The sequence below is a fragment of the Ciconia boyciana genome, chromosome 18, assembly GCF_034638445.1.
Source record: "Ciconia boyciana chromosome 18, ASM3463844v1, whole genome shotgun sequence".
NCBI lineage: Eukaryota > Metazoa > Chordata > Aves > Ciconiiformes > Ciconiidae > Ciconia > Ciconia boyciana.
In genome coordinates this window covers 4,582,037-4,595,466 of record NC_132951.1, presented here as the reverse complement: position 1 = coordinate 4,595,466, position 13,430 = coordinate 4,582,037, and the positions used below count along the sequence as shown (strand labels likewise).

The 13,430-nt window shown below is 49.8% G+C and overlaps 1 protein-coding gene across 3 annotated transcripts in view; it reads right to left on the bottom strand.

Annotated features, from left to right (window-relative positions):
- The window catches only part of VAV2 (vav guanine nucleotide exchange factor 2), a 154,504-nt gene that overhangs the window by 108,311 nt on the left and 32,763 nt on the right, over positions 1-13,430 (bottom strand). For 2 of the 3 annotated variants that reach the window (XM_072882764.1, XM_072882762.1), the window contains exon 2: positions 10,397-10,513. The exons of the other annotated variant lie outside the window; for it this stretch is intronic. In XM_072882764.1, the coding sequence (XP_072738865.1) occupies positions 10,397-10,513 (117 nt within the window). The remainder of the gene's footprint in view (positions 1-10,396; positions 10,514-13,430) is intronic. 3 annotated transcript variants of the gene reach the window in all.

Below are 13,430 nucleotides of genomic sequence, written 5' to 3'. Positions count from 1 at the left end.
TAAGGCAAAAAGATGAAGCCTTGCCCTAGGATTAGGACGTGAACCACCACCATCCCAGGCCCCAGAAATACATGCAAACTGCTGGCTCTGATTTACGTGTTACTTCCAACGCATTTGCACATCGCTCCGTCCCCTGAAGTATTAACCACCTTTTTCAAAACTTAAGTAACAGGCTGTGAAATCCCCACCATCTGTTAGCCAGGGAGAAATCTCCACCACGGCTAAATCAGTCTCTCCCACGCAAGCCTTACTCATTAGTAGGAATGACTGCAAACATTTACCAGGTCCACACTGGCTCAAAAATTCCTAAAATTACTCACAACAGGCCTGGAATAGGAAACCTTGACAAATGCAACTAAGTGTAGTGTGTCCACATCATTAGCTTTACCCAGGGTGCATTAAGGATGCTTTCTTGCTACCATGATTATGCTTTAATACGTAATTAGTAGGAGGAGAATGATGTCGAAGAGGAGAATGTCTCACTTACATGCACACCATTAAGGCTGAGAGCGTAAATGAACTAGCTGCAGCATCACCAGCCAAGGCTCATTAACTGGAGCAGCAAGGCACCGAGGGCGAGCGAGCGTGGCTGTCCCACTGCAAGCCACGCTTGCCGCAGTTGCCACAAGCCACTGCTTGCCTCAGTCGTTTTGAGCCAGGCAAGGAAAAGCCTGCAAGAGCTGGAAAATACAAAGGTATCTTTCCCCAAGAGAACCGCTCACCCTTTTCCAAAGGGAAATTGATACTTAAGATAATTACACAACCCTTACAGATGGTTCTCAGATGTCTTGGTCATCCCGGCCTCACCTGTGATGTTTAGAGAGATGCTTTTTAAACCCTGTTCGAAGCAAATTGTTCCTGCCAGCACTGCAGCTGCAGTCCAGCCCTCTGAGCCCGTGTCATTGCCCAGCTCCCTGCCTGCTGCACCAGCACAGCCCCTGCGCACAGACCGCCCCACCTAACTCCCTGCACCTCTGGGATATTTCCCACCACGTTTTCCAGCCCTTTCTATCCCGTGTGTGCCCACCAACACCCAGCCCACAGTGGGCAGGCGGGAGGAATCCTGAACCTACACGGAGTTTTTGAAGAAATATTTCATTCCTGAAGGAAAAAGAAAAAAAAAACACCAAACCTACTCTATCTGGAAGCCCTTCAAGAACAAACAAGCAGCCCATTCTGACAGCCCGTGGAAGAAAATAGTCTGAGATGCTGCTTCCCTCCCCCCCCTCCTTAAACTTTCCCCCATGAAGAAGTGTGGGAGGGAGATGAGAAGCCTCCCCATCGTCCCCGGGCAAGGGTAGCCCTGGTTTCTAAAACTGTCCCTGCAGGTGGACAGGTTGCTGAGGCTGTGACCAGCAGGTCCCGAAGTCTTTCCAAACACGGGAGACCCAGAGGAAACCAGGGCAAGAGACGGGGGTGCAAACAGCAAACCTCAGCGAAACCACGCTCTGCCGAGACGCAAAGGTTGCAACACGTTTCTTTGTGCACTGTTATTTGCTATGAAACATTACCATTTCTCTTCCAATAAGTGACCGCCCAAATGCAAGCACCGATCCAGCAGGAGCACGGCAGGGCCGCGGGCTCACCGACCAAAGCCCATCTCCCTCCGAGCACCCCGGTCCTGGCCCCTCTCCTGGGACGCGCTGGAGAAGGGGCATGGGACAGCCAGGCTCCTCTCGGCATCGGGATGTTTGCGTCCAAGTACGATATTTCCACGTGCTAACTCGTACCAACTCTGCTCTGCCCCAAGAGGAACCACAATTTCCTACAGAAGCTTTTTTCCCCCCCCCGTTTTTCTTTCTGGCTCATGGGGAAGATGCTGTGCACAATGACCCCGAGTACTGGGGTTGGTGGACTTTGGCTGTGCCAGTATTTTCAGGCTGATAGTTTTACTTTTTGCCTGTTCTGCTAAACCATGGTTACACCCACACGTTAAGCTGTTTCAAGAAATGTTAATTATTATTTGTAACCAAAGTGTTTGGCCTTGGGACAGCACCATCATCAGACACGGCAGTTCCAAGAGGCTGAGAAATCTGCAGAAGATTTTAATGAAGAAATAGAGGAACTCATTATAAAATAAAAAATTCCTTTTATTCCAAGACTCCTTTACCTGGGATGTATTTCCTTCCTTTCCCAAAGCACAAACGCACTGAACAGTTAAGCTCAAGTGATGGCAGCTGCACTAATTGAGCACCAAGACATACAAAGACTGACTTTGCCTGTTGACATCTTTCAGTCACGATGATGCTCGCTGTATCGTTAAGCCTCAAGTGCCCAATGACATAATAAAGGAAAAACATCTCAAGGGGTTCAAACGAAAGCAGGCATTTTTCAAACAATATGCGAAAACTGTTGGGTCACCCAAAAGAGCCTGGCTTCTTCCTCCTCCCCTTTTTGGGGACATGGACTGGTAAATGTTTTACCACTCACAGGCTTTTAAAGAAAAAAAGAAAAAATCCTTTCCTCCCCAGTCTTGTCTAAAATTACCACAAGGAAAGCTCAGACACATCAAGAAGGTAAAGGGAAAATCAATTTCATACACATTAAGGATATGCATTTATCCATGTCCTGATCAATACCTTGGATTCTTTGCACATTAAAACACTTCAATCACTTTTTAAGGCCCAACAGCAGAATTCTCCCATCCAGACTATGGGAGTTACGAAAGATCCTGCCCATACTTGTTTGATCTGAAACATAATACCCCTTAATGTGACCCCTTGGAAAAATACTGGGGAAAGCAGCCAAGAAGGGGGGGGGGAGGCAAAGCTTCCCAGAATGAACATTTCTGGCTCTTTCAGTTCCGCTGAGAAGCTGCACATCTATGAACAGACGAGATTTGTAAGTAGGGGAGAGAGGAAGGGGAAAAAGCAGAGAGAATTTGCCACAGCACAGCTAAAAGCTTCCGCTGAATCGCAAAGGGCCACCAGCGCTGGTGCCCAGCTCCTGCTCTTGCTCCCGCCCAGGAGCCAGTGGCTGGGACGTTGCTTTTTCATCTGCTCTGTTCGGACACTGGGCTCCCGAGCCCATGGATGCTGCAAGCCTCACAATCCCACGTGCGTGTGCCAAAGGCCTTACAGCACCTCTCCTCCGTGCTCCCAAAAACCGGAGCGCCTTTGCAAATGGTGGTGACTCCCACCGCGGCGTTTACTCGTGCTGGTCCTCGCCTGCTCAGCGACGCACAAAGTCCTCGGCAAGGAGCTGAGCTTCTCCCCGGGAGAGGCTCCCTGCTCCGGCGGCTTGGCGAAAGCCCCAAGGGGTGCCCAGCCGACACAGAGGTGAACGTCACGCTGGGCTGGGGAACCGCAGGAGCGGGTCTGATGCTGCAAAGCATTTCTTGGCAGAGAACCCAGCCCTGATAACCAGAGACCTTAGGCAAATGTGGGTGTCTGCTTTCAGCCTTGGAACATCTCACCAGCCCCAATCTGGAGCAGAAGACGACGGCTGTAAGCAGAGACTCTCCTCCCGCAGCGCCGGTGGGAGCCCAGCGTGCCCCTTCTTTCAGCCGGCGGGACAGGAGGTGACACCAGGGTGACAGCTTGGTGGCTCGGCTTCCAGGTACCAACTGTTTCATAGAGGGGCTTGCTTTAGGGTGCAGCGAAAGACTAACTGCATTTTATCAGCAACTTGTTCCCCATGCATGATTTAAGGCTGTGGTGCTGTTACCAGCCCCCTGAAGATCACAAAATACATCAGCACGGCCCTTCCGACGTTAACCGCGGGCAGGCAGCGAGGAAGATTCACAGTCCACCAGATATTTCAGCACAATATTCATAGCAGAGCAGGGAGAAATTTCCAGGATTTGGAGCCTAAAAATGTACATTACTAGAGGTGTGGCAGCACCGACCACATCCCTCATGGCGAACACCGCCGGGTAACAGTCCTGTGCACGGCACGGCACTACGCAGCAGAAAGCACCGTCTGGTACACGCTTGACTAGCCGCAGAAATCTGTAATTCATTTGCCCTGTGTTTTAGGGAAGTTCAGCATCAGGGTTTCCTGTACATACTTTTAGCGTTCCAGCTGAAAACATCTGCTGGACACAGTGCACCTGCTAATGCAGCCTTCCCGTGAACCGCAGCTGATGTCTTTTCACAGTGCTTGGGAGCAGGAGGATGGGAGGAGGGTCCCTGCGTCACCCCATGTCCTACAGCATCACCCAAGACCAACCTGCACCATGGGAGGGTCATGGGGAATGCAGAGCTCGGTACGTATGGAGTGTGAGACAAGCAGCCCCCGAGCCCAAATGAACCCTCAAGCTGGCACAGGGCGGGGGGAATAAACCCAACCCATGCTGTTCCCATCTGCTTCTGTCATTTGTAGCATTCATCCCAAAATCCAAGGCTCCAGTACAATGCCAGCAAGGCCATTTAAAACAGGGGTGGCCAAACACCGGCTGAGCAACGCACCAGCCAGCAGGGAAGGGACCAAACATCGCTCACAGCTCCTGCAAGCAAACGGGGAGTTAATCGCCAACCGGCAGGTAGCACGTCCCTGCGCAGGCATGCCACAAGCTGCAACAGCAGGGCTGCCTTCCCCGTGCTCTCATACGCTTCCCGGAGCCGGGGCTTCTCCCTTGGGCAAGGACTGCAGCACCCAAGGGCTCTGGGCAAAAGCCCTGTGGGCAGCATCAAAGTTGCACGGGAATTTTTAGCTTGTTGGTAAAGCACTTTGGTCGCTTCTGAAAAGTGGGGAGGTGGTCCATGAAGCACAATTTTGCCCGGCAGGAGCTGTGCTGCTCTGCTCAGGCACATGGAGGGCAGCGCAAGGGAGATCATGGGCTCAGGGTGCACCCACAGCTCCTTCTTCGGCAGGGACAACTTCACAGCAAGCGCCGGGCAGGCAAGGGGGGAAGCGGGTTCCTGGTTTCTTGCATGCAATCACACCCATACACACATCTCTCTCTGCAGGCCAGTTACTCTACTGTTCTCTTGAGAGTTAAAAAAACCCAGAAAACAAAAAACAGAAAAACAAACCACCACCACACATGCCCTTCTTTTGGAGAATTCTTCTCACTTCCCACCCCACCCTCTGCACACGTGCCGTGCGAGCTATACAGCAATTAGAAACGTTTTCATCTGCGATAGGATCCCTTTCTTGACACACATCCAACCACCACATAGCAGCCACCTGAGTAACTGGCACAGAGGAACGCAACAAGGGAAGGTCTGTCCGGTCCTCTCGGGGACTAGTAAATAAACAGGAGGCGAGGCCACCGGCCCCGGCAGAGCCACGGATGGATGCCGTGCTCGGCTGCCTGCAGCGCTGCCAAATGCTCCTCTCCGCTCCCACCCTTCATGCACTCAGCGGTGCAGGCAGAAAAAGGCACCGCTTTTAATTTGGTCTTGGCTACAAGAGGTCAGAAAAAAAAACCCCAAAAGTCCAGAATGGGAGAAGGAGAGCTGCGCCCACCGCCAGCAGGTCAGCTGCGAGGGCAGGCGTTGGGCTTGCTTTGTTACAGCACCAAAATGCAGCCGTTTATCGGAAAGCCTTGCAATTTTCAGCTACCTATATTATTTCATATAAATCTCCCTCTTTCTCCCTATATATGCCCAAACTATATTAAAAAGGCACCCTTTAAAATACTGCTGCAGGGATATTGACTTGTACGTGAAGTTAGAGATGATGGAGGGAGGGGAATTCTCAGCAGAGAAACAGAGAGAAACACAAACCGCCAACTCTCAGTTATTAGTCTCTTAAATAATTCTGACAGCGCTCCCCACCCTCCTATCTGAAACCAAGCAGAAAACTCAGTTTTCTGACTCTGGCAAGCGGGTGGGGGGGGGTGTGTGTCAGAGAGGGACGGAGGGGGACGATGGCAGTTGAGCCCCTTCGCAGCTTTCCCAGCACCCCGGTCCCAACGGCCGGCGAGGTGGGACCTCTCATTTTGCAGATTCTCCAACCACAGGGTGCTGGTGATGAAGCTGGGGACAAATCTGCAACAGCATCCGGTGAGGACAGCCCAGATCCCCCCCGGGCTTTCCGAGAGTGCTCCATGCTGGCCCATCGGCAGGAAGAAGGGGACGCCTTTACACCAAAAATTATTCCGAAGACGCAAATGCTTTATACGGGGCACCCATGACTTTAACTCTGACAGTACCAGCACGTCCCCTCTGTGGCAGCTCCCCTGCCCTCTCCCACCAGCAAGGCGGCTCTTGCTGCAGTACCGGAGCGTGCCGCGCTCAGGGCCACCCTCCCCACCGCGCACGTCTCCTCCGCGGCACTTCAGACATGCGAGACAAGCCATGTACAAGTCCTCCGTCAGCCACCCACGGGTCACACGTGCCAGCGAACCTCGGTGGATTCAATAATTGAGAGGGAGGATTGATCCAGACCCCTCCCTCCTCTGAGCCCTGCTCGAGCTGCGAGGTTGGGGCAGTTCTCACCAACCTCTGGACCAGAACCAACAGAGTGAAAAAACACTACTTTAATCTCAGTATCAATATCTCCTCATTTTTCAGCTGACCTGTGAGCCACTTCCCTTTTTCATTTTTAGAACAGCATCATTTTGTATCCTTGGGTCAGGGTAGGAAAGACCCCTATCTTGCAAAAAAGCTTTTTTCAAACAGGGCAGGAACTTCAAAAGAAAGTCAGGACAATTAAATACACGTCAGGAGAGCAGCGAGGAGTGGGAGGCTAATAAATGGCACGCTCCGCAGGTTTATGAATATTTGAACTATATTTCTCAAAAAAAAAAAAAAATAGTACATTACTGCAAGTTACTGAAAATGAGTAACTCCCTTTAATGAACCTTGCTACCATCATGCTGACTAATAGTGTGATAAATAATTTAATCCATATTTATGTACATTTTATCTCATTATAGTTGGTGCCAATAAATTAGCAAGTCCAATAAGAGTTACATTTCATACCATCACTGCTATTAAATGTGCAAGATGTACTGCGCAACAGCACCCCGTACATGAGCACTGGCTTTTTATTTTCTTTCTCTTTTAGGAGCCAGGCTGCACCAGCAACGACAGCACAGCACCCCTGCAGAGGACCCCAGTGCTCACTCCTGCAAGATCAGACCCTAATGAGGGACGAGGCAATATTAACGGGGGTTTTCTTCCTCGGAGCGCTGCACACTGCGCTGCTTCTGCACCCTGCGGCGGAGACACAGCCACGGAGAAACACTTCTGAAAAATGCACTAGTGATCACGGATAGCTTTGGAGCCATTTTAAAGGGATAAGATTTAAAAAAATAAAAACATTAAGAGCCAACTGGTAGAAAACAATATAATAATATATTCTTTTAAGGTGTCTTAAAGGGGCACAGCTAGAAATCCAGGTGGTCAGCATCTCAGGTCACTTTTGAAAACCTCCGTCAGGAAACACAGCATGTCCCTTCTCACAGCAGGATTGCTTAACAACTGGACATTGGGAAAAAAACCTGGCTGAGCGCAATTTAAACCGGCCTTTTGACTCCCTTGGGTAACTGGGAAACACTGCAACCGAGATTACAAGAAACATGACGCATCTATTTGGCAAAAGCCTGCACTTGCCAATTACCCGACATCCCACGGAGGCAGCGACGGAGCTTTTCAGCTCCACTGGGATTTTGCCTGGAGAAGCCCCCATGGTTCACAATCCCATTTCACCAGCTATTATCTCGGTGACAGTAAGGAAGCAGGAACTTCCCAAGCTTAACATAAGGAAGTAGCAAAACCAGGGATAAAAACCCTTGTTCCTGGACTCGAGCAGCCCCCGACCACACTTGCTCCTTTGGAAGAGGCTCCATCGATCCTACGGCAGCTCCTCCTTGCTGAAGCCCTGGCTCAGAAGCCAAAGGGAGCTACGGAAAACTCTCTCAGAACAACAGCTGGTCAAGGCAAGACTGAGGAATCCAATTTTTCTCCCTCTTCGAAAGCACTAGTGTTTTTCTTACACTAACAAACCCTGAAGGACCCTGCAGATTCCAAAGGGCAAGTCCTTTACATATAGGTCGGCACCACATAAACGCAAGCCCCTGCCTTTCTACTCGGTAATTCCACTGCAGCAAACCCAAATGCTATTAGTAATTGCTGTCTCACTGGCCTTCTGGTTTGGAGGAGAGAAAGAACTACTTAAGTGGCATCCAGAAAGGAAACACCCAACACCACTCCACCAAGGTTTCTATGCAATTAAATGGTCAACTGTTACTGTGCTCCGTTCAGAAAAGTCTCCTACACCGTGTAAGTGTCTTGAAACCAAAAACTGCTATTGATCCAAGTAATGAATAGCTCCAGGAAGAATTTTTTGTGTGTGAAGTTTGTGTTTGGCCAGTGGGAACGTGGATTAGAGACTCCTTTTGCTCTCGCTCTGACTCAAAACGGAAAAGTGCTTTGGTCAACAGCAGATTTTTCCCTGTTTATTTGCTCTGCCACTGTTGAACACAGATCTGAGGATAATGTGGGAATGAAAGGTGGCAAAGACAATGGGGATGTTTTGACAGGCTTCCAGAGGGATTTAGGGTGGTGCAGACCTGACCAGCTGATACCCCCACCTAACCGATAAAAAACTGCATTGGGAAAAAGATCAGCAAGGGTTTTGTACAGAGAATCTGTGCCTCCCAAATCTTCTTAAGGTTGTATGTAAGGTTGTTTGAAGATGACGAGGCACTTGAAAATAAGCAAGATCCAGGCAAGTTCCCAGAAGTTTGTGACAAGTTTCTTTTCCAAAGTCTCCTAAAAAACTAAATCATCATGGGGTAAGAGGGAATGGCAAATCATCTCCCCTTCCCGAGTCACAAACCTGACTGTCCCCCCAAAAAGTGAGCAGGAGGAGGAGGGAATAGCTGTTCCCTAACCAGACCAAAAAGGAAACCAACCCGTGTTCAGCTGATGTGCTCCAGCAGGGTTTACACGCCAGGCTCTATTAACAGGCATCTTAGGCAATTTGAAACAGCACAAAGCAAGAGGCAACGTGACGATAAAGCAGCATTTTAATTAGCAGTGGTTCTTTCCCCAGCCCAAAAGGTTCCTTCTGTGCATTCATATTCCCAGAACAACAAAAGCCTTCTTGTATTTCATAAATCAAAAAACTCATAAAACAAGCCCCTGCAATTGTACATTCCAGATAATGGTCCAGAAATAAATTAGGCAATAAATATCAAATAATATATCCCCATCAGCAGTAAAAATCTACTCTTTGGATAATCAGAAGAGAAGAAGCCTTCCAGCAGCTCATGCCTGGTACCTTGAAACAGGTAAAACAATGGAGAGCTTTAATGTATCTTTTAACACCTTTTCCACTGAAGAATATAGCAATTGTCCTGCGTAATAGCTTCCCTGAGCCCAGTATCCATCAGAGTAACAGCACAGCCTTGACGCTGTTCATGTCAAAAGCGAGCGTATCGGAACAACAGCCGCTTGTCAAAATCATGTAGGATTTTCCTCCCTCGCAGCTGGGTCTCGTTCAGCATTCGGTGCCACCCATCAATTACAGCAAGACACAAAAACGCGCTCTCTCCTCTCCCATCTAGGTGACACACGGCACAAACACAGCCAGCACCTAGGAACTGCTGGGAGGGAAAAAAAACCCTCCACACACAGTTTTCAGAAACACTCAGAGGACTAATTTCACCCTGGCATGAAACTTCCTGACCCCCCCCTAGAAACTCACTGGCCACATTACAAAACCGATGGCCGTTTTGGTAAAGCTCTTTTGCTCGCAGCCGTGCACAGAGGCAGCAGCTGGGGAAGGACCGTGCGAGGTCTGCACCCCGCGCAGGGTCTGCACCCACACCGGGGCAAAACCAGGAGCGCTTGCGGACGAAGGGTCCTTGCCGCAGGGTTGGTACAAACCTGGCTCCAGGTTTGTAATGATTTGTAACGCTGCTATAGGGAAACGTGCTGCTGGGGTTGCGGGGTTCAATCCCCCAGGCTGGTTTATGCAGAGCAGGGATGATGCTTAAGAGCGGGTTGAACGTGCTGCGCTTACGGGGAGCTCACGGGCAAGGAGACGGAGCGGCTTTGCCCCAGTCACCCAGCGAGGCAGCTGGAGCTGGAAGAGGACCCAGAGTCCCGACCCCAGTGCAGCACCCAGGCCCCAGGGCTACCGCCTCTTCCAACTGCTCTTATGAACACATAGATACAATACTGTGATTCCCCCCAAAAAAAGACATTTTTCATGTACTTTAGAGACTGATCCCAGAGGCTCTGTAATCTAAAGCAGAAAGCTTGAAGGCTTGATCTCCCTTCACTAAGGACACAGCAGAACCAACCCCTGGATATGCAGGCTACCCCGCGCACAGGGGAACAGGTGCCCAGTGCATGGGTTAAGGGTGCAGAAGCTGCTCAGAAAACCCAAAAGCCTTTGTATTTTCATCCAAAACCTGCAGCACAAGTCCGGAGAACCGCCCGGTGCCAGCAGTGCCAGAACCGTCACGTCCCAACAGCTCAGGAGTAATTCTTACCTTTCCAAAGTCCCGTACATCAAAGAGGTCGAAGGGATCAAACAGATCGCTGTTTCTTAACCCAAATTTGTCGTGACAAACTTTTAGGAAGGTTCGGATGTTCTTCAAACAGAGAAACTGGGGAAAACAAAAAAAAGAAAGGGGAGGGGAAAAATGAGCAAGACAGGCACAAATTTTAACTGAGATTTACCGAGTTAAATTCGCATGTACGAGAAGTTAACAGGAACTCAGAAACTTGCACCGAAAAGCCACGCATTGGTTTATTTGTTGTTACTGAAGATGTCGGACTCCCGGTGCCCTGTGAGGACTCCTGTGTTCTCAGCTGCACTCCAGAAACAAACGCCCTTTTGAAAAACAAGTTTCACATAAGGTAACATTGCAGAACGGCTGGAAAACTTAAGCCAGGACGCTCCCCTTTCAAGGTCGAAGCCAAATATAAGTTACAGCTGATGTTCTACAGAAGCCCCGTGTTGAACATTTAACCATTTCCAGCGTGATCCCGTTCGGTTCCCTACAGAAGGGACACACGTTACATCGCTTACTGTACGTATTGCTGTACACGTGCACGGATACACACATCCCAAACAAAAGACTGGGACGTTGAAAACCGTTTTTTTTGCTTTGGGGTCTGAAGCAACTGACAACTTATTCAAGTCACATTTGCTCCCTTATCCTCGCACCTCCCACGTGCCGCGGGCATCACAAACACCAACAGACCCATGAAGCATCAGCCAGCCACGACCAGCCCATTTCCAGCAGGCAGCTGCCAGTCCCGAGGCTCAGCCCCAGGAGCCGCTCCTGGCCCAGCTCAGATCCCGTTCCCAAGACCAGGGCAACCCCTGGGACTGTTTCCACAAAGCTTTGCTCAACTTTCACCTTAGCCCATGCGAAGAGGCGGAAATCTCACCCCTCTAGGGACCACCCTTGGTTATTCAGGTAGCTCAGCTGGCAGAGCAACATTACGTTTCTCCTTCAAGAAAATCCTGTCTTTGGCTATAGCAATAATTGGTCGTTTGTTTGCGAGCATTGGGGATTTTGAAGTCTGGGGACTCCAGACGGTCTCGCTCCAACAGTGACGCCTGGCAGCACAGGGACTGAGGGGAGAAGAATAAAAATCTGCTTCATTTTTGTGGCTGCATCACCTAAGTCCTTCATCAGGATGGACTGACTCTGCCGAGCAAGCCAATTAATTTCACTTCTTTTTGCATCCTCATGCTATTCCACAAATACCTGCAATTTATCACTGTATTTTTAAACTCTTTTTTTTCAGCAAATTCCTCACAAATATTTAGAATTCTGACACGTTTGTTACATAAATCAACCCACGAAAGGAGTGAATCATCCCCACGTGGTGAACAAGCATGGGATGCAAACTGCCTTTGGGTGGGTTTGCACGGAGTCGGTCAGTGTGGTTTTATCACATGGCACTATCTCTGTTCCCCAAGCTGCCATCAAACCAACACTATGCAAAAACACTGCTCGCAAACTTCACCGAGAGTTCAAAGCAACATAAAATAGCTTAATTTTCTTTTAATTAAAAGAATCAAAGCAGAGTCTTGGGGGCCATCGCATCTCCACAGACGTGGCCGCGATGCAGCTTGTCATTATCATTGCATTTGGGATTATACGTGAGGTTTGTGGCGATGGATTAGCAAGACCACCTCATTACCGACAGGCTGATTCACCTCCACAAAGAAAGAAATAACCTTTTACGCTTCTCCCCCATTCCAGCCCCCTCTACGTGGAGCCGCCGAGCGACAGCAGAGCTCCCCCAGCACAGGACATTCCCATCACGCCAGAGCCTTCTCATTAGACAAGCAAGTGCTGGAGGCAGAAACCGAAAACAATTCTGTTTTTCTAGGGCATTCCTCTATCTCACATAAACACTGCGGTAAATATAATCCGTCTAGACCGAGAGGTTTTTTTGGAATTGCATTACCACCTCTCTCGCCGATACGGATTATTTCATAACTTTATCTTCTGGGTCTCTGCAAGAATTTATACCCTGAGCACACTGGCTGCTTGCAGCAGGGATATATTTTCCTGTTGCATTGCAGTCTCATTGATTTCAAGTTTCTAGCACGTGTTTATTTTAAATCCTTTTAAGCCTCCAGTTTTGAAAGTTAATGACACAGGTTATAGCCGTAATTACACACAGCAAGAGGCAAGCTTCCTCCGCAGCACTGTCCTGCCTTTCTGCAGCGTTCACTCCTGCTTGTCCCAAGGCTGGGGCAGCAATTAAAGCTGAAGCGCTCCGGAAAGATGGACTTTCACAGTGCCGATGTTCAGCCGAGCGAAAGACACCCGAGGGGTGTGAAAACCTGACCCCTCTGCACGATGCATTTGCGGTTCAAATTCCTGAAAAGCTCAAAGTTCACCTCGTTTCTGGAGGATCGCAGGGAGATCACACATCCAAGCAAATGAAATGCCTCGTCCTGACAGGTATTCATTTCGTCCCTCGAGGCTAACAGGGAGCAAGCCCTGGCTCCACTATGGGCTCAGATCTTGCTGAGCTACCCCCATCTCAGCTTGGCCCCAGCGAGAAAGGACAGGACCAACCACGCTGTTCAACATCAGCTGCACCCAACTGTCTTTGCTCATGCAATTCAAATCTGGAAGCCATCTCGCCACCAGCTGCTAAATGAGCACAAGGCACCCGCAGCAGTGCCACTGCCATTCCCGCAGCTCCAGGTGATGTCTGCAAAAAGCCACCAGGCACTGCCACCATGCAGCCAGCCAGTTGCTGAGTGCAGGCTGACAAGCATCAAAGAAGAATCCGATAATCTATTTAAAGAGTTGCTGAAAAGGCCTGACGTAAAACACAATAACCCAAGGCGGCAGCACCACGGTCCCGCCCCACCAGCGAGGGGCTGGCAGCAGAGAGAGGCCACCACGTTGCCCACAAGTAAAGCCACCGCTTGGGATGACAACTGTAGGTAGGTTTTAGCCCCGCTCCTCATGCACAAGAAGTCAGGATGGGTACAACCCACGCGTGGGTGTTAGTGGCACAATTTGCTCCTGCGCTATTTCTCTC